Genomic DNA, 27,500 nt, shown 5'->3' with positions numbered 1-27,500 from the left:
AGTGTTTGATGTAAACGTGGCTTCGCCACCAGGACAGGGTTCAAGTCGATCAAAGCAGTGGAGGCAATCGCCAGAGAGACACACGAAGGGGTCAGTGACCAACTGTAGGAGGAGGTTCCAGATCACTGAAAAAAAAACAGCAAACAAGAATTATTAATTTGTGAAGCCATTTATTTATAAATACCATTTAGAAGAGTTTTCTCAACCCATACTTGAAATTGGTTTGCTATCATACTGAAATTGTTCTTGATGCTATGAAATTGATCCTGGAACTCGAAATACTTTGGGTCAGCACTCTGCTCACATAGTTGTTTTGATAACTATCCTGAAAAAGTGGGCAAATGTGTTTTGGAAATTGTAGTTGAGACTAAATCTTCTTGTTTTTTTTTCTTCCAGCCACAAGTCCAGAGTGCAGGGCCACCTTTGCTTGAAGCTTGCCCACCTCGCAGAAGATGGGGCTCAAGTTGAAAATTCAGAACCTTTTGGAGTTAGTGAAGTATGTTTCATCTCATGGAGGAAATTGAGAGAAGGGGTGTTAGACTTTGGGAGGTTTATGATGACAGAGTTGGTGTTTTCTGATGAGGAATTGAAGATTTATGAATGGTTTTAATATTAGTTGTTTTTGAGTCTGACATGAAATTCCATCAGTACTGTGTGTTCTGTTCTGAAACTAAACAGAAGGCGAGCAACTTTGTACACAAAGCACCCGAATGCATGAAGTGCTAATTGACCTCATTCAGCGGCACAACAAGATTAGGATGACTCAGAGTGCCGCTGAAGTGTCATGAAATGTTCAACAGTTAGCATGAGAGAATGAATTGGAGATGTGGTTGGGAGTTGGTGGTTTTGGGGGGGGAGGGGAGAGGGGACCCTGTGTAAATAGTACAATGCCTTTTATTTTGTTGATACCACAAGTTATCTTATGTGCAGAATTCTCTGTTGTCAAAGTGATTAGTTGCATTGGAGTCAAGTAGTTGGTGCTTCACAGGCAGGGCATTGTATCAAAGTGCACCATCCCTTGAATGGCCATTAAGCTGGATGTCCCATCCAATAACATTGGTTGATGGACATTAAACATAACATGGTGTCTTTCACAAAGAGTAGGCTGTTGCCGACACCTTGAGGAAATTATAAATTCCTGCCACCTTCAATGGGACATCAGGCCTGGCCAGCCAGTTCGTGAAAGATGAGCCAAAACCTCTTCCTGGGGTGTGGTTGTGCTTTGTCTCATCTTTACATGTTGCCAATCTCCAACATTAAATGTCTCCTTCCCTCAAGGCCACTAAAATGCAAACCGTTGAGAAGGTACCACCCAAAATTTGCTGAATTAACTGAATATAATCGTTTTCTTAGCCCTGCAGCACGCGGGCATAACACAGGTAGTGTTTTTCATCCTCTCACCTTTGCATGTCTCCAGCCTTCTTGGGAGGTTCTTGATGCCCAATGGAGCCCGAGGCTGACGAGTGCACCGCCACTACCTGTGGGATGGGAAGAGCGGCAGGACAATGTCGGACGCACACACTACATTAACCATCGCACGAGGAGTATGCAGTGGCGCCGACCAGATGCCGGGTATGCTCACCATATCCACTTGTGGTGGTTATGCAACTGCTGAATCATTTGCGTATTTGTCAAAAAAAAATAATATTTGTATGTATAGAGTCATTGCTCGTGGAGGAGTGAGAACACTGAGTGAATCAGGACAGAGAAGCAGAAGGAGAAGGAGAAGAAGGAGGAAAAAAAAGTGAAAACACAGTGCCATTACATTCCAATGAGGTGTAAAACTATAAGCAGAAAGAGGTCAGGGTGGTTGAGCAGTGAGACAAGGAACGCTATTAAGGAAAAGCAGAAGACATTTATGTAGTTTAAAATAACAGGACTGGAGTTAGATTTATATCACTATCAGAGTAAGCAGAGGCAAGTGAAGAAAATAACTCTGCAAGCCAAAAGAGAGTATGAGAAGGACATAGCTAAGAATATTAAACATAATAGCAAGGCTTTCTTTAAATACATCAGGGAAAAAGAACAGGTTCGGACCAGTGTGGTCCCATTGAGGAATAGCACCGGGAGAGTGGTTAGTGAGTAGCTTATTAAACAAGTATTTTTCTTCAACTTTTACACAAGAACAGTCAGGAGAATTGTCAATAGCTGAGAGTATCTATCGAGAAGGCGAGGAAGGGCTTTTACAGAAGATCCAGGTTGGAATGGATGAAGTAAAGGAACAGCTAGGTAATCTAAGAGTAGATAAGGCTCTGGGTCCAGATAATATGCACTTGAGAGTATTGAGAGAAGTGGCTGAGCAGGTAAGCGAGATGTTAATGGATATTTTCAATAGCTTACTGGAGTCAGGACAGATACCGGAGGATTTGAGAGGAGCAAATGTAATACCATTATTTAGGAAAGGATCCAGAGAAGAATTGGGAAATGATAGACCTGTTAGCTTCACTTCAGTTGTCGGGAAGGTGTTGGAGACATTAATTAAGGACCTGATGAGAAACCATTTAAATATATACAAACTAATTAAAGGTAGTCAGCGCAGGTTTACAAAAAGTAGTTCCTGTTGAACAAATCATTTAGAGTTCTATCAAGCAGTGTCTGATTGGGTTGATGAGGGAAAGGCAGCGAACATATTATATCTAAACTTTAAGAAGGCATTTGATAAGATACTACGTCGGAGGTTGTTAGACAAAGTGAGAGCTTGTGGAGTGGCTGGTCACGTAACAAATTTGATTGCAAACTGGCTTCGTGATTGGAAGCAAAGAGTGGCTGTGAGTGGGAGGATGTAAGTAGAGGGGTACCTCAGGGATCAGTACTTGGACTATTGCTATTCATTATTTACATCAACGATTTGGATAATAGGGTGAAGAGTAAGCTTTCAAAATTTGCAGATGACACAAAGCCTGGAGGTAAGGTGGATAGTAGGGGGGGGTGGTGATCAGATTCAGGAAAGTATTGATACTTGTATAGATTGGGCAAAAGATTGGCAGATGGAATTTAACCTGAGCAAGTGTAAGGTGTTGGGGATGGGAAAGAACAATGAAAATAGAGATTACAGGATGCAAGGTGTAATTTTGCAGCGTGTCACTCAGGAGAAGGATCTGGGGGTGGTAATAGATATGGGAGGTAAGCAGGCAGCACAATGCCAGGCAGCTATAGGTAAAAAAATGGGGTTTTAGGTTGTGTTCAGAGGGGGATCATTTATAAATCAAAAGTTGTGGTGTTAACATTGTACAGGAATTTCGTGAGATCCACATCTAGAATAATGTGTGCAGTTTTGGTCATCACAGTTCTGGAAGGACATAGACGCCATGGAGAGGGTTCAGTGCAGGGCTACTTGATTGATTCCGGGCCGAGCTAGACTCAGCTATGAGGAGCAGCTGAAGGAGACAGGGCTTTATACACTAGAAAGGAGGTGGTTATGAGGAGATATGATAGAGATGTTTAAGATGATGAAAGGTATCGACAAAAGTAGTGCAGATTAATTATTCAACAGAGTAGACAGTGATAGGACCAGGGGCCGGAGCTTGAGAGAAAAGAAGAGGAGAGTTAATACGGTAGTAATGTAGAGGACTTTCACTCAGAGAGTAGTTAATGCATGGAATGGTCTCCCTGGAAATACAGTGGCAGCAGAAACAGGAGATAAGTTTAAATTAGAATTAGATAGGTACCTGGAAGTTATGGAGATAGAGGGGAATAGGGATGTTGACAGGACTTAGGTAGTTTGAGCATTGATGAGAAATTGACGGAGTGCTGTTGGTGGGGGTCTCGTCAATGGGTGTTGTGTGGTTGATGTTGTGTGTGTTTTTAACCAAGTCCATGCCCCCTCCCCTGGGGGGGAAAAAATAGGAAAAGTACAAAAAAATTACAAAAAACACAATTAATTTTTTTTTTTTTTTTTTGCATTTTCTCCTTTTGATATTGTGTTGATAAATTGGTGTGGCACAGGCATGTTGGGCTGATTGGCCTCCACCTGGGTCTGATTTCCTTGTGTTTCCTTGTGTGAGAAAGAGAAAGAAAAAGAACACAGACAGCATGGTTGAAGGTCAAAATAGAGAGGGACTTGTATAAATAATGCATGTTTGAAAGAATGAGGAGTGAGGGGAGGACATATGGGATGGATAGCATGGATACAGAAACAAACTTTGAGGAAGGTAAAACTGGAAATTTGGAGGGGTGGGGAGAGGGTGGTGTAGCGGGGGTAGAAAAGATCATGGTTTGGGATTAGGGATGATCTGAGAGCGTGGTGAACAGCTGTCTTCAAGACCTGGAGGGCAGATTAAAGAGAATGTGGAAGTTTGTTCCACAGGTAGGGGGTGTTGGAGGGGAAAGACAAACGAATGAGTAGAGGTGTCAAATTTTGTTGAAAAATCCCCAAAAATTTTAAATAGTATTTATATAGAAATGATTTCACAAATTCATAATTCTTGGTTGCTTTTTTTTCCCATTTATCTGGAACCTTGTCCACATGTTGCAATTGCATAATGGGGTTGGAGGGGTTGGTGTGCGTGCGTGCGTGCGTGCGTGTGTTTTATAAAATTCGATTTCTTTCTAATTTGTTTACATTTTATTTTATTTTTGCTTTGAGGCCAGGTACTTATTTATATAAAATGACAAGTGACTGGGAAAGGGATGTTGTGTGGTCGGGAATTCTTTTGGTAGATGCTAATTTATATTTTCTTGTGTAACATACATGCTTTGTCCATATGGTGCAAAGAAATCTAGTATCCACTGTTGTTGATTTGAGAAATAATTGGTCGTGTCCACTTTCCAGTCCACCTCTTGCATATACAAATGATGCAAATTGTCACAAAGTCTATTGTACACCACTCCTTCCCAATTCCATATCCAGGCAATGAATGATGTCATTGCCAGGCACCGAATGAAGGGAGTACTCAGTTTTTACTCCATTTGTTTGTTTGTTACTTACAAAATCGAAGATTTTTTTAAGTTCATTCGTCAGTTGATTTTGTTATTCTATCTGTTTGTCTGTCAATCGCCGACAGGTCACAATTCTAAACTGATCGTCATGAAACTTTACCAAGTTGTAGAGGTAGTCTCAACTGAGAAGCCTATTTTTTTTTTTTTGAGGTCAAAGGTCATATTGAGGTCAGATGTCTAAAATCATCTTTTTTCATCCGATTGACTTGAAAATTAAACAGCAATTTCACAGCGCATTACCGAATTGGGAAAGCAACTATTTTTGAGGTCAAAAGGTCAAGGTCAACTCAAGGTCAAACTTCTAAAATCATCAAGTTACATCTGAAAAATCATCAATTTTCATAGGATTAACCTGAAAATTAAGCAGCGATTGCATTGTGCATCACTGAAATTGGAAACCAACTATTTTTGAGATCAAAAGATCAACCCAAGTTCAAACTTCTCGAATCATCAATTTCAATCTGAAAAATAATCAATTTTCATCCGATTGACCTGAGCTTTGATTAAGATTGTCAATTGTAATCTTCATGAATTAGACCATTTGATGTTCCAGGGCAGTTTTTGGAGAGGGGAGTGTATTTTGCAAGTACCTTGCTCTGTACGACGTCTTTTTCTTGTTTGTTACTTAGGAAATCTAAAGATTTCTTCCGTCCTCTGTTTTTTGTATGTTTGTTTGTTTGTAGGCACGATAACTCGAGAAGAGAAGAAGCTACCAATGTCAAATTACACCACATGATTCAGGAGGGTGATGGCTAGTGCTGATTAGATTTTGGTCAAAATCGGTCAAAGGTCAAGGTTACAGTGAGGTCAAACATCCAAAATTCGATTTTGGAAGGTTTGGTACAGAATCATCGTAGAAACTTCTGGTTTGTGTCGCTACCTTCTCGAGAGACAGCCTTTATTAGACAAGGTCAGAGGTCAAGTTGACGATTTCGTAAGTACCAGTTTATGACTGGTTGTTTGTTACTTATGAAATCTAAAGATTTCGTAAGTATATTGATGACTTCCGTCCTCTGTTTGTGTGTTTGCTTGCTTGTGTGTGTGTGTGTTTATTTGTAGGCACGATAACTCAAGAACAGAGGAAGCTACCAATGTCAAATTACACCACGTGATTCAGGAGTGTGATGGCGAGCGCTGATTAGATTTTGGTCAAAATCTGTCAAAGGTCAAGGTCACAGTGAGGTCAAACATAATTCCGTAACTTAATGTGGAGAAATGGAGTATTTTTGCTTTGGTCGACGTTACGAGTTCGTTTTAACTTCGATTTTAATTTTGTCTTCAGTTTTTGTGATCGCTTAGGATGGTTAACACTTGGTTGTCGAAATTCTGGCAAAAATCTGATGTTTTGGAGACGTTTTAAGATTGAATAAAAAATATTTCACTCGCCGCGTCACGGCTCGTCACGTGGTGCAGTGCGCTCGAGCAGACGCGGCGTTGAGTCACATAAAGGTTTTGCGTGTGCGCGCTGACGGTGTTTTCGATAAAGTTGGTGTTTAAAAGTCATTTTTTATCTCAATAAAGGTTATCCTCGCATGCCTGACTCGCTAACCCGTCGGATTATGTAAAGATTGTTGGTGGATGGCCGAATATTACGGTTTTGTGACTTTGATGAAATAATATAATATTAAATAATTGCGTGGAGAAATGGAGATTTTTTTGCTTCGGTCGACGTTACGAGTTGGTTTTAACTCGGATCGCAATTCTGTTTTCACTTTTGGTAACGGTTAAGTATGCTTAACACTCTGTTGTTGAAATTCTGGTAAAAATCGGATGTTTTATGAGATTTATATCGGGTGTTGTGTCTGAGGCTTAACTGAAGATTATGCTATGAGGGGGATTGTAACACACGGCATTACGCGCTCGTTTTAAAGTCAATTTCAATCCTGTTTTCACTTTTGGTAATGGCTAAGTATGCTTAACACTCGGTTGTCGAAATTCTGGTAAAAATCGGATGTTTTATGAGATTTATGTCGGGTGTCGTATCTGAGGCTTGACTGAAGATTATGCTAATGAGGAGGATTGTAACACACGGCATTACGCGCTCGTTTTAAAGTCAATTTCAATCTTGTCTTCAATTTTGGTAACGGTTAAGTATGCTTAACACTCGGTTGTCAAAATTCTGGTAAAAATCGGATGTTTTATGAGAGGTTTGGTACAGAATCATCGTAGAAACTTCTGGTTTGCGTCGCTACTTTCTCTAGAGAGAGCTTTTATTAGACAAGGTCAGAGGTCAAGTTAACGATTTCGTAAGTAGCAGTCTATAATGATTGTTTGTTTCATTATAATGATATCTCAGCCATCTTTTGAGCGAGGAATCTGAAATTTGGGGACAAAAGTGAAGATGTGCTTTGGCAAAACGGTGTTTTAATTTTTTTTGATTAGCTAATTCATTGATTAATTACTTAATTATTATTGATTTATTATTTATTTATTTATTTTGTTTCTTTTGGGCAATATCTTGGGCACCTTTTGATCAAGGAAACTGATATTCTTACATGAAAGTGAACAAGTCATTTGGCAACGAAGGATATTTTTGATTTATTGATTGATCAATTAATTGATTCATTCTTCATTTTTCAATCAATTATTGCACACCACTCCCTCCGAATTCCGTCTCGATGTTCTGCATGGCAGCATTGGCGGCTATCGAAGGCGCCCGGCAATGTCGCGTGCTGGAGGATATTTTATTTATTTGGCATGGAGGTGTTGTACTTTGAATGTACCTGTACTTGTCCATATATTGTAATGGTTCACCAGCTGACCCGGTTGTCTGATTCAAATCCATCCAGTGAGTCGCTTAATGTCCACACCAGCCTCCTGCCGCAGAGACCTCCTCTTGTATCCTGCACCCAATGTCGTGTTACCGTGCAGATTTAAATTTCTGTGTTGGGCGAGTGATGCGCAGAGGCAATCACGGGATAGATCTTGCCTTTTCCCTGAGCAAGGAATGGTCCACATAATGCCCAAACTATAACTGTACAAAACCGCTGCCATTCTGTACCTCAATCAGATGTCCCTCACTGCCGCCAGATGAAACTGTCGCAAGTAAGCAGGAATGAGCCAAAGACCAAGTCAGATTCAACAATCGTATTGGTGTTTTGTAAAAGAGCTCATATGTACATTTACGCACGTACGGGCGCGCATATACGGGCACGTACTAGTGTTACAAACACAGATTAGAGAAAAGTACCAAATGACTGGAGTGAATAATGATTTGTAATTGGAGAAGAGTGAATGAAGGATGAGAAGTGCCAAATGACAGTGGGGCATAAAAAATAACGAGCATGCATGGGATGCATAGACTGGTTAATGTCAACTCGTATTGAAATGATGGTGTCCGAGTGCAACATAAGCAAATGCAATGCACACGATAGGTCTGCATGACTCCCACACCTTAAAATCGTTGGACCATTTCATTCAATTTTTCTTTTTCTGTCCACATGAAATATAGAAATGTTTCATCCACTGGCAATTGAATTTCAAAAGAGTGCATCACATCCTTTTTGCATTAGCATTAAACATGTTAATTGAATTGGGCACAAATGATGGTCGAAACCGACAGCACACGGTAAGAGGAGCATGAAGGCGAATGCCTGAACGATTAAAACTAAAACAATTACGGTGTGTGCGATGGGTCCCACATTATCCTGTGAACTTTCAACACAGCACGTTTATAATACAAGGTATAATTTGAGAGAAGGTTTGTCCATATTACAAGCTGGGCAATCTTCCTGGGTCTTTCCAATTTTTTAACATTCTCTTTTGATGAATCACTAAATGTACATGAATCAAATTGAAAGTAAGAATACTTTCAAACAATGACTGGTAGAAAAGAACCAAAATGCTATTATTTCCAGAAAACTCTTTCAATTTCATTAAAAAAGTACACTCTTTGGTTTGCTTTACCAGCCATCACTTAGGAATTATTGCTACATTTCAACTTGTCGATCATTGTGCCCAAATACTTGTACTCAGAAAGTTGTTCTACATTATGAATAATCAAAAGGGTCATTATCACCTGCTAAGTGTCAAAAAGAAAATAAATATTTCCTTTGTCTTGCTGACATTAAGAACTAAACAATGACGGTCACACCAGTCTACAAACTTCTGAACTTTGTTCACATATTCATGCTTATCTGGTCAGTAGGAACCCACTAATTACTGTACCTAAAATTAGGATTTTAACTGCTGCAGTCACTGTATCAGCATATTTGATAACACTATAATTAGGACTTCAACTGCTGCAGTCACATGTATACAAAGAAAACAAAATGGGGCAGACGACTCAACGTTGAGGTGTGCCTTGACTTAAAACAATGACACATCACCTGTTGTGGCTCATCCGTTTGAAAACTGAATTGATCTTGAAAGCATAGGTGTGACATCTAATTTCAGTAACTTGTAAATTAATGTGTATTATTGAAGGCATTAGAAAAGTCAATAAATACTGATCTCACAAAAGACTTGGGAGTATATAAGTGATGGAGCAATCTTTATTACTCTGATATGCAAATTGAGATCGATGAAAACAAGCCTACTTGACCACTCAAACATTTCAACAATATCCTTGCAAAGCACTTCATTACATCCTATGCCAAGGTGACTGGATGGTATTCATTCAACCAACTGGTTCTTGTTACTTTTGCTACTGTAATGATAATTGAAGATTTCCAATTTTTGGGGAATAACACTGTTATCCAATATCGATTGATAAATACATATAAACACTTGGACAAGTTGTTGACGACAGACTCAAAACCTTATTCGAAATACCATCTGGGCAAATATGATTATGAACCTCAAACACATTCACAAAAAGACTCTCATCTGAGTCCTGGATCTTCTCCTTTAACATTTCCACAATAAGCATTCTCCAGTTTGAAATCGTGAACATCAAATCTACAATGAAAAATCATTCAGGTTATCAACAAACTAGTACAGTCTGATAGCCTCCTTGATTTGTCTTAGTAGCCAATCACGGTCTGTATTTTCTGCCAAGCAGCACAGGTATAATTTCCTTGAAAATTACTAAGTTTATAATTTATCTTTCACTTTGTAACTTGCCCATTCATTTATTTCTGAATAGCTTTCACTTGCGATCTATCTCCATCCAAAATGGCTTTTTTTTTTTTTTGCTCAAGTCCTTCAGATCCTTGGTAACCCATGGCATATTATTACCTCTGTCACTGAAGGTGGACGGAGGTTATCTATTCACTCCTTTGTTTGTATGTCTGATGTTGGCATAATGGTTAAGATGGCGGGCTTTGGATCCTTGGGTCATGAGTTCGAATTCCACTTAGTTTTTTAATTAATACCAGGTGGGGTTAACTCAGCCTGCCACCCTTTTGAGGTCAGCAAAATGAGTGCCAGCATGTTGGTATACTGTGTCAGAGTGGCGACCCATCCAGGATTGTACCCAATAGCCAAGGAGACTGATTAAGCAGCACCAACGCTCTGCACAGAGTATGGTCCCAATCTCCTCTCCTCCTTTGTTTCTCTGTCTCTGTTTGTGAGCAGGATATCTCAAAAAGTTATGAATGGATTCATACGAAACTTGGTGGACAGGTTGGGTGTGTGACAAGAAATGATTGATTAAATTTTGGTGAAGATCCAGGTCCGGATACTATACTTACCTCTGCCACTGAAGGTGGACGGAAGTTATGTTTTCACCCCTGTCTGTCTGTTCTCTGAACAGAATATCTCAAAAACTTGTTGATGGATTCAAACAATTTGGTGTGCATGTTGGCTTATGACATGGATTAAATTATTAGATTTTGGTGAAGATCCAGATCTGGATACCAGAATTTTTAAAGTGATTAATCACCATTGAGTGATTGGGCTAAAACTGATATATAGCATGATATCTCCAAAAGTTTTATGGCAGTTTCAGACAAAACTTAGTGGACAGGTTGGGTGTGTGGGAAGGACAAATCAATTCGATTTTGGTGAAGATCCGAATCCAGATCCGGATACGAGAGTTTTTATTTTTAAATTTTTTAAGTGATTCTTCAACATTGAAAGATGGGGTCAAAAACGATATATAGCATGACATTTCAAAAAGTTGTGGATAACTTGTGAATATTACGAGGTGGATGAGTTGGTTAGGTGACAAGAACAAGCAGATTCGATTTTGGTTCACGTCCGGATCCAGATCTGGCCTATCGGTGCAGGGATACAAAACGTAAACTGTTTAGCCTTGGCATAGGGATGTATGTGCTGTACTGAGTGTCATTGTAGTGTTTAAAGCAATTCTTCATCATTTAGCAATTGGACCCAAAATGATATACAGTATAGCATGATATTTCAAAACATTGTGGACGGGTTGTGAAAAAAAATTGTGGGTGTTGGTTGCAGATCCGACCTTTCGTGTGGATACAAAATGTAAACCTTTCAGCCTGGTGGAGTTATGTGCTCTACCGAGTGCTGTTCTAGTTTGAGATGTGTTTTAACAACTTTATAATGATTGACAGAATCCACACAGAACTTTATGAACTGGAGTATAACTGCTAACCTCACATCAACTGACTCAGATGAATCCATGAATACACTTCAATCTGTACAATCAAATCATGCCCGCAACCCTTCGGTAGTATCTCTGTTCCAAATATGCCATTGCATTGTAACTTCTTTGCACCTTTTCAGCTTCTGCTTGTAAGATGGAAGCAAAATAATGTTGTGGTCAGACTTTCCCAGCTGAGGACAAGCCTTTGATAAAAATACAAGCAAGGAATTTTGGAGTAGCATATATCCAGCAGTGCATCATTCCATGCATGTTGCTGCACATGTTGATGAAATGTTGGTGACATGGTGTCCAATCTGCACTGATTAAAATCTCCCAAGATAAGTTTGGGTGAATCAGGTGATAAAGCCTGAAGATCATGTACCCTGGAAGTGATGTGTTTACTTGCTGTTGCTCCATTGGCTTGTGGTGGAATGTAGACGACCAATATAAATATCTGATTTGGTGCTCTTGGTAAATAAAAAGGTCAAATCCCAACAATAATACCTTGTCTTTCACTGACCAGTTATAACACCATCATCACAATAATACTCATGAAGAAAAAACTTGTACATGTTTTGTACTTTATAGAAAGATTAAGACTATTGTAGATATCTCAACGACTGTTACTTTAATAACGGTTAAAGAGAATTCTCACTATTGCTCAATTTATTTGTTTACACAAATGGGTAATTTTGCATGCAACTTCAATGTGAGTCAAGGGAGACCTGCTTTAATTTTGCTGCATTTCTAGCTTTGTGTATATATATATATATATATATATATATATATATATATATATATATATATATATATATATATATATATATGTATGTATGTATGTGTATATATATATATATATACATATATACATATATACATATATACATATATACATATATACATATATACATATATACATATATATATATATATATATATATATATATATATATATATATATATATATATATATATATATATATATATATATATATATATATATAGTGTTGTGGGACCGGGTATTGTGGCGAGCACGACGGCTAGAGGGAGCAGTAGAGTCGGCTCCACCGAACACACCGGAATTTAGGTCAAGACCCTCGGATAAGTCCGAAAGGCACGGGTCCCTTACAGGACAATGAATCGCCAATTATAATTCGACGGCGTGGGGTAGGGTTAATTGCCAAACTTCAATATACCTAATTACCCACGCGGTAAAGCTACCGGGGAATTCACACCCTCGACAGACCTCGAGCGGGACAAGCCGTTACCGTGCCCGAACCGTGTGTAACCCGAGCGGATGGTTACCAAGGCCCGTCAGTCCAAATGAACAATTTACTGCCTCGCTATTTTTCAACATGCACCGTGCTAAGCCAATAAAATAAATGATAGGGAACGAGCTGGGACATTCAACAATAGGGAAATTTTTTACAATAATAATCGGGGCGGGAAGCACGTAAGGGCAGAGTTATCCGAATATCAGGCAGGCAATATACAGTGAGCAAAAGCTCTTAACAATTCTGCTTAAGAGACCGGGCCTACACACAGACACACACCCAAAAGAAACGGACCCGTCGGGTCTTTATTGAAGGCTTCCAGCTTGAGGAAAGGTGAGCTGTAGACCAGAGCCTGTGCTTGGACCTGTCCGCCTCGTGAGGTCTTGGACGATCTGGCTCAGTGGCAGGACTCAAACCCACAGCTTTCACATGGCGTCAAGGATGAAGGCACCAGGAGTGGAGGAGGATCGATCACGATTCGGATTGAGCACGATCCGGACGGCAAAACAAGCGAGGAAGCGGCGAGGCAGGCAAAGCAAGTGATTCTCATCAAGCTCCGACACACAACCAGGCTCCAGACACCAACACGAACATGATCACGAACCCGAACACACTCCAAAGGGAGCCTTGTCTTTTTATCCGCTCCCTGAGCGGGGCGGAGCCTCGGTGTCGGACTCTCTATGCGCGCTTGGTTGGTCAGGGATCAGGTGTGTTGATGCACTGTACGCTCCTGATTGGACAGGGAGCAGGTGTGTTGACGCGCTGTGAAAACTCCAACTGAACAGCAAGGGGAGCCTGGTAAAGCGCTAGTTCAGTGGAGGAGTTGTGAATGGGAACGCGCTGTAAAGCGCTAGTTCAGTGGAGGAGTTGTGAATGGGAACGCGCTGTAAAGCGCTAGTTCAGTGGAGGAGTTGTGAATGGGAACGCGCTGAAAAGCGCTAGTTCAGTGGAGGAGTTGTGAATGGGAACGCGCTAGTTCAGTGGCAGGGTGGGTGGTTTGTCGGATCTAAGGATTTAATGACCTGACTATAAAACAACTTCGCAGCACATGTACACTTAATTACTCATTAAGCAAGGGACGGAACCCGAACTAGAAACACATACTTACCGATATAACTGATCTATAAGGACTCTGGCTGCTGTGTGCGATGGGTTCCATATTCGTAACAATAGATATAGATATATATGTGTGTGTATATATATATATATATATATATATTTATATATATTTCTTCTTCTTCTTTCGGCTGCTCCCTTTTAGGGGTCGCCACAGCGGATCATCCGCATCGTGATTTGGCACATGTTTTACACCGGATGCCCTTCCTGACGCAACCCTGGTCGCCTCTTACGACACAGGGATATGGTACACCTATTTTAACCGGGGTATACACCGGCCCAGTACACTGGTACTCACTTCGCCGACCTCGGAAGGATGACAGGCTGAGTCAACCCCCTGGTGTATTAATTCAGTGGCCCAACAGGGCTTGAACTCAGGACCTTTTGGATCCCAAGCCGCTGCCCTAACCACTGCACCAACACCAGGCTTTTATATATATATATATATATATATATATATATATATATATATATATATATATATATATATATATATATATATATATATATATATATATATATATATATATATATATATATATATATATATATATATATATAATATGTGTGTGTGTATATCCTCAACGAAAAAAAAAGCACGTTGACATTTAGATTTAGATATGAGTATAAAAGCCCATCAAAAATGACGGGTTGGAATTATTTTATTCTAAATATTCAGAGACTGGAAGATATGATGTTTTGAAGCAAGAAAATGTGTTATTTTAAAACACTACATGTGCAAATGTTACCCTATTTATTTATTTTTCTTCTGGGACATTTCTTTTTGAAGGTACGGCCTTCAGCGTGCTAATGTCTGAAGCCTCGGCTGAGCATCAGGCGTGCTTCTATATTCTTTATTTATTAGACATCGCACGTATGTAAATGAACACTCGTTTTACTCTGCCTGCGTGTTACATCATGTGCAGCGAATTTCACCTCCCTGTGCCTTGTCTTTATTGTTATTTTTAAAAAAATGATTCTGTACACCGCCATTGAGGCCCGGTTGCACGTCATCATCTACATTTCCAAAAGAAAAGATGTAATTACTCTTTAATGGAAAATGTTTTTCGAGCTTTTTTATCCTGAAAAAATAAACCTCAGTGAACACAGTCGTGTTTAAATATTGGCCTTTAAAACCCTTCTTAATCATCCTTTGAAGGTGGGACAGACATCACACAAACAAATACACACACATTGTGTTTCATATGGTATATGTGTGTATATATATATATATATATATATATATATATATATATATATATATATATATATATATATATGTATATATATATATATATATATGTATATATATATATATATTTAACAGCAATAACTCTTGGAGGAGTGACACAAAATGCTAAGGTTCACTACTTCATGGATTCAAAACCAGCAGGGAGATGAAATCCACACTTGAGTTCTTTCCAAAGTCGAGGCAAACGAAGTAATTCAAAACGGACGCGGCACAACACATAACAAAGCATTGTTTTACTGACTGTTCTTCTTCCCTCCCCTTTCTCACTCAGTTTTCCTATTTGTATATTCTCAGAGAGAGAACGTTCTCACTGCTCCATCCCTCTGGACACCACTCGTCTGTATGATGGAGCACATATAGATACAACTAGAATGGCACTCCGTAGAGTGCATACTTCCGCCAGGATGAACAGTATATGTTTTGTATCCCACTGATGAGCCAGATCTGGATCTAAAGCTTGACCAAAATCTAATAAATTTATCCTTGTCACACACCCAACATGTCCACCAAATTTTGTCTGAATCTGTTCACAACCTTTTGGCAGATCCTGCTCACAGACAGGCAAACAAACAAACAAGAAAGATGTCATGTATAGCACAATACTTGCAAAATCCATAAAACGAATTTGACCTTAAAAATAATTGGTGGTTTAATTAAATGACCAAATGTTCAAATCTTCTTCAAATTTCAAGTCAATCAGAAGATGAAAAGTGACAATTTTAGAAATTTGACAGTTGTTGACCTTTGCCTTTGTTGACCTAACCTCAAAACAATTGGGCGCTCTTACTTATGACAAACTCTACCATGTGGTGAAGTTTCATGAAGATTTTGAAAATTGTGACCTGGAGGCGACAGACAGACAGACAGACAGACTGACACACAAGACCAAGCAATATTCTTGAAAAATCTTCGATTTTTGCAAGTAACAATAAAGATGTCGTGCATAACACGATACTTTTGAAATCCAAATAAACAATAGTTGCCATAGAAACAGCAATTTGGTAATTTGGAAAATTTGACCAATCAAGTGTTTTACATGATTAAATGTTGTGCATAACAAATCTGGTTAATACATTTTTGAATTGTGGCTGAATAAGTGTTTTACATGTTTTGGGTGGCATAGACCTTGACCTTTGACTAATTTTGATGAGATTTTCTACACATATCCTACACATTATACAAATAAATATGTCAGTCTCAATCTGATATCTTGAAAAATTCCTGTGGTTTGGAAATAATATAATCACAAAACATCCCATTTGATTATAATGGGGTGAAATTGTTGTCATGGACATATTTTTCTATGTCACGTGGGACTTTTTCATATTCCATTAATGAAGATGAGCAGAACATGAAAAAAAAGCAAAGAGAAATCTCATTAATTCATTCAATTTTTTCCTTCTTAGCTTGGTACTGAGGTGGTTTACCAATGGGGGCCTTTTGATTATGACTGGTGACCCTAAAGTTGTATTGCAGAAGGTCTAACTCTGTCTAAGGGATCTGAAGGGTGTAAAAGATCTTGAGGGGTCTAAAAGGTCTACATGTCTAAAAGGTATGTTCCAATCGGCCATAATTAATAAACATAGTCAAGGTCCAATAATAAGTAATAATTAAATGTACTCACGGTCAAACAGCATGTCATTTTAAAATGGAAAACTCACATGGGTCGACCAAGACTTCACCTTGATGAGGGTCCACAATCCACACATTTTTCAGTTTTACACACATAACAGTTGGACCCCGACTTTGGTGGGGGATACATTCCTGAAAAACACCGTGAATGTTGGGGCATTGTTTCAATGGGAAAAATGGGGAAAGGTTCCCAGCGGTTCATGTTTCACAAGGAAAATTCAAAAATCCCCCGAATACGTGAAGAACAGTGCTGCGAATCTAGAATCGGGTCAGAAAAACCGTGAATTATGCAAATCATAGGGCCGCCAATGTAGAAGCAGGTCACATTTTATGAATATATACAGAGTATATATTGAAAATATGTATATACAGAGTTATGAAGTGAATCCGTTGAAAAGTGACGATTTATGTGACATTTACCTTTGACCTATTGATCTCAAACAATAGGCTTTAATCTTGTTACTACCTCTACCAGGTGGTGAAGTTTTGTGAAGATTAGAGTAAAAATGTGACCTGTATGCGATTGACATACAAATATGCAGTATATGTGTGTGTGTGTATATATATATATATATATATATATATATATATATATATATATATATATATATATATATATATATATATATATATATGTATATGTATATATATATATATATATGTATATATATATATATATATATATATATATATATATATATATATATATATGTATGTATATATATATATATATATGTATATATATATATATGTATATATATATATATGTATATATATATGTATATATGTATATATATATATGTATATATATATATATACATATATACATATATATATACATATATATATATATATATATATATATATATATATATATATATATATATATATATATATATATATATATATATATATGTATATATATATATATATATATATATATATATATGTATATATATATATATATGCGCAGGATGTCCTCAGTTTTAAATTTTTATTACAACCAAACTAGACTTTGTGGACACCCTAATTGAATCTTATGCCTGCAAGCATGATCCTCACACTGTACCAATTCACTGCCGAACAAACATGTAAAGAATTTGTGGCAAGAAGGAAGGTGAAAATTTCCACTCCACCTATAATTTAGTCCGATTGATCTTTCATTTATTTCCTTTACCTGTGCTTTGTGATTAAACTTTTGTAACACTTGTGCCACATTTTAAAAGCATAATTGTACTTCTTGTCAATTCTGGTTTGGTCTGTACTCTGTTAGTACCATAGGACACATTAAATTATGGACTCTCGGTGCTCATGCTCGGCTCCTGGAATTTGGGTCTTACATTGTGAAACAGGCCTGAAAATGAATTTCCAAATAGCTATGTAATTTATCAACTAATCGACAATTAAACCCAGGTTTCACTCGATGATAGCTGAGACATTTCTTCATCTTATGTGCTGAAAAATTTGTGATGACTGATGTATTCTATGCATTTTGCAACATTGCTTAAACTCTGTAATATCTTTGGGAATTTGGAGCGATTGGTTACCCACACTCTAAGTTAGGTTTGCTCATATTCATTATAATTTAAGGTGTCTATGCATCAGACAATACTCCACATGGATGCTATATGAATGTGATGAGCCAATTTGTTCACTTTCTTTTGATTAATATTCACAATGTCTGCATGAATGTGTTACTTAGTGAAGCATGTTAACAAAAATTGTACATTTCAAAGTATTTCTGGTTAAGATGGACTAACTTGTCTCTGCATATTCTTTCAGCAACCAACCATCAGAGAGTGAACAACAAATAAATCGAGACGAAGCACGGCGTGTTTTCCATTCACGGAGGCACATCAGTGAAGACGTTGACAGCCCAGTATCTTTGGAATTTTCTCAGGTATTTGTCAAATTATGCCTGGTGTTGGCTTATTGGTTAGGGTGGTGGGGTTGGCATCCAAGCATCCTGACTTCAAATCCCACTCGGCTGTTGAATTACTATCAGGTGGGGTTTACTCTGCCTGTCATCCTTCCGAGGTCGGCAAAATGAGTGCCAACCTGCTGGTATCCTGTGTCGGAGTGGCGACCCGTCCAGGATTGTGCCCAATAGCCAAGGAGACTGCTTTGGCAGCACCAACGCTCTGCACAGAGTATGGTCCCAATTGATGGATGGATGGATGGATTTGTCAAATTGGTTTTCTATTTGGTTCTATCTTTTGAGCAATTTTTTTGTTTTAATTGCCCCAAATAAGGTCATTCGATGTAAGAGGCCATATTAAAGTTAGATAAAGTTAAAGCAAAACAAATATAGTGCAATAAAAATATAGGGGAAAAGAAATATAGGGAAGACCTCATGTACACAGATCCAAAACACGTTTCCAGAGTGAGACACGGACAACAATTTAGTTTTCTTTGCATGGAAAGTTATCAGCCAGTCATGCCCCCACTTCAACACATTCTCCAAATCATTGTCCAGTGAAACATCAACCTCATGACGAGTAATGTTGAGTTACTCAGCAGATGTACAGTAAATTGAGGAGTAATCAGCCTAAATTGCTAGCTGAGACAGAATTTCATCAGGAAGATCATTGATATAAACAATGAACAGAGTGGGGCCAAGGACAGAGCCCTGTGGAACACCAGAATTGATGGAACAAGTAGGAGAAGATTGACCCTCATGTACCACCTTCATCTTGCGATTTGTAAGGAAAGCTGAGATGATTTAATGCATCACTTCAGATACGCCATACGACTGAAGCTTGTGGAGCAGATCCTTGTGCCACACTGTGTCAAAGGCCTTTGGCAAAAACAAAGCATCTAATTGAGCCCTGTTGATCTAAAGATCCAATGATCTTTAGATCCCTAAAGATCCAATGCCCTGTTGAAATGGTCAGTAATTAATGATAGTAAATTGCCAGTAGATTGAGAATTGTGAAAGCCATACTGGCAGTCAATGTAAAGTTGTTCATTGAAGAGGCGTTCAAATACCTTACTCATTACAGGAAGCAGATTGATGGGGTGATCGTTACTTGGCTCAGAATGCTTACCCAGCACCCTTTAAAATGCTGATTTACCCTGCAGATGTTATTCTGAACTTTGTTGTTGTTGTTGTTTCTAAATATCTTGGAACATTCCTTCCCTTCAATTTCAACGAGGAATAGTAGAGCGAAATAAGAAAACATTGATGAGTGCTTGTTTGTTTATCCTGTTATATGGTGATGTCAGCCAGACAGTCCGCATTGATTATTTTTTTTTACATCTACTGTAATCTACATACCCCATTGAGACTCTGCATTGTTAAATGCTCTATCTTGTTCTGTAGTTTTTTTATTAACTTGTTTAAATGCAGATGAACCACAGCAGTCTGTTTATTTTTTTCTAACTTTTGATATTTATTTATTTATTTATTTATTTATTTTTTAGGCCGTTTAATCACAATCGACTTGTTTAGGCCAAAGTCACATTTGCTCTATGGTGGGGATACGGCAGCCATACGCTATCTGAATTGACAGAGACGTGCGGCGGCCGCAGAGTTTCTGAGGTGGCCTCAGGGTGGCCCTACGCCGTTTGGCTGTCTTTTACAGGCCGTAGGTTCGCCGTGGAATTGTAGCGCAGAGTTATAACTTTTTTTCATTTCTATGTTCGCCGTAGCAATTCGACAAGCCGAAACAAAAGAACTGGTCTGTTCAAAAAAAAAAAAAAAAGAACCCACTCGTTACCGTTCGTCTGGCCACATGTTCGCCTTAGGATCCCCCTGCGGTCGCCTTGCGGGCACCTTGCGTCTGCCTTGAAAATTCTATGGCCGCCGCAGGAACGCCCTAAGGTCACCGTGCGACATCAAATCAAAGACCGTACGGCACCCCCACGTTTTCGGTCTCCACAATTTATAAATACACCGTGCGGCTACCCGAAAAATAAAAACATATGTGACTGCTACATTGTGTGACCGTGGAAATACTGCGGCCGCCGTATAATTGCTAGTGGCAGTAGATTTTGGAGACCCCACGGCCGCCGTGGCAAATGTGACTTTGGCCGTAACCCTATTCTGGAGTGCGATTTCCCAGTGATATTCGAGATTGTTCCGAGTTACTTTTGAAGCCATATTCTTAATTGGAAAAAAGAACAAAAAACAAGGTCGGAGTTAAAGATTTTTCAGTGAACAGGAATTTTCTTTTTTTATTTTATATTTGCATTTATACTTCAAATGTAGGAAAATCCTGTCACAATGCCTTTTGTAGAGCTTGTTACAAGCCATCCAAGACGAGACTCTTGATGATCCTCAAGTCACCGATGATGCTTTGTTTATTGAGGGCAATGAACATGTTGATGTACAGTCGCACATGGATGCTCAGACCACAGAAGAGCCACAAGGGACAAACGTGGAAACGGCTGAAGAGGTTTGTGTTGAGGTTCTGTTTGGAAAATGTGAATAAAATTTTGGTTAATGGTGTATTCCATCCTCCACTTGTAGTCATGACCCAATCCCTCTTTGCGACAACATTAGAAATGCAAAGCATTTCTAGTTCCCAAACAATTATTAGATTTTCGTGTGACTTTTCTGTGACTCAAAATTAATGTATAAGGAATATTAAAATTAAGGTTTTCATTCATCTATAAAATGTGGGTGAGAGCCATTTAAAAATATTTTGCAACAACAAGATTCACTTTCCAGTTTTTATACATAAATATACAAGGTTTCTCAAAAGCCACGGTGCATTAGAAAATTGTGCATTGGAACATGCCAACAAAATTATGAATGATTAAAAAATTAATTTTACCTTTACAATAAGTGACCGAAGCTCACTTATTGACCGAATAATATCGTGTTTGTTTGTATCCATATTGAAGTTCTGTAGTACCGAACATCTGTTTATTTACAATAAGTGTTGAGAATAGTGTCCACATGCACACAGACAAGCATCTGCATGTCCTTGCATACTTGCGAAGACTCGCATCAACTCAGCCTGAGAAATATCTTGTATATTATTTCCGAGTTTGTGGTTTCATGTCGCGCTATCTTCGACTTTGTTCTGCGCTCGAGTAACGTGATATTCGGCTTACATTATCTCAAAGACCATATGAGGTGCATGGTACAAAAAAAAGTAAATAAAATGGTTCTGAAACTGAAATCGTGCCAAAAACGGTTACTGCATTTGGCTTTGTGTCTTTTGGTCTTACGTAACCTAGATATAAAAAGAGGGTTATGTAATGGTACATGACTGATTGTTAGGAATCTCCACACCCATGTTCTAGATGCCGAGATCCTAACTGGGGCAAACAAAGGTGACTATGTGTTGATACCATGAATCAAACTGGCCCCATCAGATGTGAACTTGCCATTCATTCTTGAAAGAACACAGTTTCCAGTAAGAGTCAGCTACTGCATGACTATAAACAAAATGCAAGGCCAAACCTTTGATAAAGTTGGGTTATATCTTCCACAGCCGGTGTTCAGCCACGGTCAGCTATATGTTGCCTTCTCACGATCACGTCGGTTCTCGGACATGACGGTGCAAATTATACCAACTACAAAACAAGGGTTCCACAATGACAATGCTATAACCCAAAATATTGTGTATCAAGAAGTACTTTGAACATTGTATTCCACTTACTGCATTAAAGTAAAATTACTACTGATACTCTACATCAGTTCCTTTCTCAAACACACCCACCCCAACATGTCAGGCAGAGCGCAGGTTATGCTAGTTGTTGATGAAATTGGTGATGGCTGCTTCCTGGAGTTCTTGAAGACGGTGGGGATTATCTTTATAAACAGCACCTTTCATTGCTCCCCAAAGATAATTGTCCGGAGGTGAAAGGTTGGGTGATCTTAGTGCCAAAATGTCCTTTAATCTGTCTGCAAATACGCCGGGGAGCAGTGTCATGGAGCCACGAGCAGTGTGTGTCGTGGCACTGTCTTGTTGGAGATCTGCACTGCCAAATCTGGCAAATTGGGCTGCTTTTCATGGTTTACATAGAATTTGCAGAGGAGAACAGTGACTTTTGGGATCAGGGGCTCATTCGGGGGTTGGGGGGGGGGGCGGAGATGGTGCACCCGATGTGTGGCCTCCCAAAACCCCTCTCCCCCCTCCATCATTGCGATAATCAGCAATCATCAAAGCAAGACACTTTAGACCTTAACACCATTAGGACCCCTTATACCTTTCAGACAGATTAGACAGCTTAGACCCTTGACCATTTAGACCACTTGGACCTTCTTATATCACAAATAAATTTCAAAAAATATATAATATCACCAATATTACAAATAAATTTGGAGAAAATAAATGTGTGTATTATGATTGGCTTAAATCATGACAACACAACAAATCTATGACATCAATCTCCACAACTACATGTGGCGAAGCGAGCATCGCGAGCCGATCCACGCTAGTATATAATAAGGTAGGTTGAAGGTAAGCCTACCTAATATTGCATAGTTTTTCAAAAATTTAAACATAAAATCTGCAATGATTACATTTAAGAAATGCTTGTTTATGAAGTGTTTATGTTAATGTTTTTGAAGTGTACTAATACATTATGCCAAAAATCAGGGTCTGTTAGTTTCTAAACATTGTTGAAAAAGATGGATATCAATTAGGTATTTTTTGGTACATTGTCATTTTAATTACCTGATTGAACAACAACATCAGTGACAACTGAAGTGAAATGATGTAGTTCTTCAAAAATGGTGAAAATTCAAAGCAGTGTTTACAGGTTAGTTTTTTTTTTTTTTTTCATAAAATACAGAATTGAAGGACCATGATTAAATTAAAGGAGAATTATGGAAGGCAGAAGCAGAATTAAAGAAAAAGGTAAAAAAATAGTTAAACTGTTCAGTTGTTGGAATTTAGTAATGATGATTACGAGTAAGTATAGTCATGTTGTTGGTCATATTATCTTTTGTTGGTTTCGGCCTTTTATTCATCGTGATTGTGAACTAGCCATTGAACAAAGAGAGCAGGCTGTGTTGCAATGTAATTTAACAATTGTGTAGTACACAAGAGATCCCGAGTTTTCATCCCATCCTATGAACATTTAATTATTTGTTTTAATTAAAGCCAATCAAAATCTGCACTGTGCATGAACTGTAAAGATTCTGAAATGATAAACAATTAAATAACTTATTAAAATCATTTCATATTATCCACTCAGCCTATTGTAACAAAACATCCAAGTTTGACTTTCTTTTTGTTAACCAGGAAGATATTCCATAAATAGTGTGAAACCAAGGAGATCTCACGTGGGCTTTTTAAAGAGAATACCCATGTTTCATTATTCATTTAAAAAATACAATTCCCATTCAATGCAGTTCAGTGATTCACAAAATTGAAACATACTGTCGCGTCCGAGTATCCGTTGATACGGAATTCTTCAGAGCCAGGACCTTTCATCCTGAGGGATGGTCAAAGTGGTCTTTTTAAATGCACTGCATTCAGTATTACTCTACTCACCATTCCCCATGGTTACCCAAGTGAGCCTAAAATCGACATCAATCACACAGGGAAAGCAAATGGCTAAAATACGCTCTTACCTTTTTAAAGGATTTATTTTATGATGAAAAGCACAGGGAAGAGCGTCGACAAGATGCTATCATAAACAGAACAAACCAAGCAAGTCAATAGACACAAGGAGGAGAATAAAGATGCACAAACTTATTTAGAATGGATGAGAAATAAAGGCTCAAATCCTAACCCACTGGGTGCCACAGATCACACTTTTATAACTCGACAATGCAGGTGGGACTTCCCTTTTCTCTGATGCACAGGGTGGACGCAGTTCAACACAATACAGCACGATGAGAACCAGTCACAAAAATGTCCAGAAGAAGTCAAATGACCATGAGCAGGGCCAGCAATGAGTCGGCTTTCAACTAGGCCAAGTGGTCTCCTTTGTCCTTTTTAGAGCGAGGCCTCCTGCTTTACCCTCTGTCTTCTTCCTCCAAACCCTCCAAAACCACATGGTGATTCCAGCTTGGGTCGATTCCACATGAGGCTTCTCCTCCAAGCAAGGTCTCAGTCCTCTTTTCCACACGAGCCTCTCAGTTTTCTCCTCGTTGACTCAGTTCTCTCTTACGCGAGCATCTCCTTTTCCTCTCCTCATGAACTCCCGTGCCCACCAGTCACCATGGCTGGCACACACGAGCCAGAGAGATCATAATTGGCCTTTGTGCACATATGAAGTGTGCCTCTGTGATGGGAAGTCCTTATGTAGCCCCACCCACAAACAAGAGGTTTTGCATATGCATAATTAATTATTCTGTCTTCCTTGTCTATAAATTACATACGCGGCCTCCTGAGTGTCACGTGTAACAAATGACTTGCTCTCTAACAGGTCCCTGTTGCATGGCAATCTAGCCTACTCGAAACACATGGATTATACTACACTAGCCACAGTCTAGCTGTGGATCCCTCCCTACTTTCACATAACAATACACTTTTTTGTTGTTGTTACTTTCGAAATCTAAAGATTTCATCAGTATATTGATGACTTCCATCCTCTGTTTGTGTGTGTGTGTTTGTGTGTTTGTTTGTAGGCATGATAACTCGAGAACGGAAGAAGCTACCAATATCAAATTACACCACGTGATTCAGAAGGGTGATGGCTAGTGCTGATTAGATTTTGGTCAAAATCGGTCAAAGGTCAAGGTCACAGTGAGGTCAAATATTCGATTTTTGATGGTTTGGTACAGAATCATGGTAGAAACTTCTGGTTTGCATCACTACCTTCTCTTGAGACAGCTTTTATTAGACAAGGTCAGAGGTCAAGTTGACGATTTCGTAAGTACCAGTCTATGACTGCTTGTTTCTTTATTATTATTAAAAAATTTTGGTTTACAAAATGTAAATTTTGGGTTTTCTCAAATTACAATTTCAATTTTTAATTTTTATTTCGTATTTTTAACATTATACTTTAAATATAGAATTCTACACAAAAAAAGAAGTAATTGCTAACCTGCAGCCAGGTGGGATTATTTGCATGCCTGTTCCCTATGGTTGGTTCAAACTCAGTTACTTGAGGCAACATGCCTGATAGGTTGACCAAGTCCAACAAACTCCACGGGTGGAGCGTGGTGAGAGAGAATTTAAGGGGACATTTTAGCGCCAGTTGAGACATTTGGAGAGGGTGTTCAGTGGTGAGAGAGAAGTGGCAGTACACCATTGTTTAAAAACTTTTCTGCATGTTCATATGACCATTATTTATTTTTATTTTGTTCTTGTGTCTTCAAAATAAACTGTTTGTAATGAAAGTGCTGTAGTTTGTTCACTTCTTTGATGAAAATTAGCCTCCAACTTTTTGTTTTTTTTTCTTCCGGTTCTGCGATTCTCCCAGTACATGCTGAAATCTGCAGCTACTCGTTTCCACCTCACTAAAGCTGAGTTTTCTGAATCTAATATATCCTGTTTTTTGTGTGTCATTCGTTAATTTGTTGCTGGTTCATCCCAATGCAATATTTCATTTTAATTTGTTCGTCGTTTTGTATGCCTTTCGTATTGTCAGGGCCTTAACCTTTTTTTTTAAGGCCTGTTTAAGGCTTTAATCGGATAGAAAGTTTGCTTTAGCAAATCAGTTCTGGTTGAATTCCTGGGTGCTCTGCTTCTATTTCCTTAACTTTGTCCTAAACTATTTCTTATTTCCTCTCCTCATTTGCTCGATCTTGTTCCGTATTCTTGGAACAAACAAGAAACTTTCATTTCATTTCACCCAGGCCTGATTTGCTAAAGCAAATTTTCTATGCGATTTAAAGCCTTAAAAAGGCCGTCAAGGCCTCGACAATACGAAAAGCGTACAAAACGACGAATTTCATTTCACCCCATAACGAGTCTCCTTTCTGTTAAATTTCCTTCTGCTTCTGGTTCTACTTCCCACCACCCCATCTTCTCTCCAAACGGAATCTACATTAAATAAAATAAAGCTATCTTCTTTAAAAAATAAAAATAAATAATTTTAAGAATCCATTTCAACCCTTGTTTCCTTCACACATGCTACACGCATTACGCGTCTCCACCACGACATGTATCTTATTTTTCTTCAAAAGGATTATTTTTCTGAGGTTTTTGTCTGATTTGCACCTCATCCACAAATCTCCCCCACCCTTCTCCTCTACCCCCCACCCCCCATTCATACAGCACAGCATTTCTCCATGTGTTTAACAAGCGTTCTAATCCCCCATCCCATGATTTTATCTACGTTTATCAAAATTGGGAATATGGAATCAGGAAAACCCCCAACCCTCAAAGCTTCATGTCCCCCATTTCTGCCTTTCACTGACCCCACCCTCTCAATACTTCCCCTCTCACCCTTTCAATACTTCCTCAAACATCTGAGGCCTCCATTCCAACCTGATGGATCTCTCAATCCAGGCTGCTGCTGATAAACCGGACATCATCTGTTTGACAGAATTCTTCCTCCCACCAGACCTCCCCGACTTCTTAATGTCTCCCTGGCTATTATTTCCTCTGAATTGATCAACCTGAACCCACTCCCAGCAGCGAAGTTGCACTATACATCAAAAACTCCATTTCTCACTCTTCATGTATTGCTCTTACAACTCCCAAACCACAGGAGTACCTCTGGCTGTGACTACCCCTCTGTTCCCACCTTATGTCTGTGTGTTGTACCATCCTCCCAACAGTGACGACTCCATCTACATCTCTCCCAGATGACATGGACCAACTTTTAATCACTCATCCCAACTCTCTCTTCCTCATATTTTCTGATTTCAATTGTCACCATGCCGCTTGGCTGGGTGTTGATACCTCTCTGACCAACCATTGCACTTCTG

General features: G+C 38.8%; 1 protein-coding gene across 4 annotated transcripts in view; it reads left to right on the top strand.

Moving 5' to 3' along the window:
* LOC147016010 (E3 ubiquitin-protein ligase NEDD4-like) overlaps positions 1 to 27,500 on the top strand; it is a 136,890-nt gene that overhangs the window by 45,166 nt on the left and 64,224 nt on the right. For all 4 annotated transcript variants that reach the window (XM_085848693.1, XM_085848694.1, XM_085848692.1 and 1 more), the window contains 4 exons: positions 397 to 496; positions 1,418 to 1,572; positions 18,497 to 18,614; positions 20,953 to 21,111. In XM_085848693.1, coding sequence (XP_085704819.1) covers positions 397 to 496; positions 1,418 to 1,572; positions 18,497 to 18,614; positions 20,953 to 21,111 — 532 coding nt within the window. The remainder of the gene's footprint in view (positions 1 to 396; positions 497 to 1,417; positions 1,573 to 18,496; positions 18,615 to 20,952; positions 21,112 to 27,500) is intronic.

Source organism: Eptatretus burgeri, chromosome 12 (genome assembly GCF_056783735.1).
Source record: "Eptatretus burgeri isolate ZD-2024b chromosome 12, Ebu_testis_v1, whole genome shotgun sequence".
Classification (NCBI taxonomy): domain Eukaryota; kingdom Metazoa; phylum Chordata; class Myxini; order Myxiniformes; family Myxinidae; genus Eptatretus; species Eptatretus burgeri.
The sequence above is the reverse complement of the archived record's forward strand: the minus strand, read 5'-3'. Positions and strand labels throughout refer to the sequence as shown.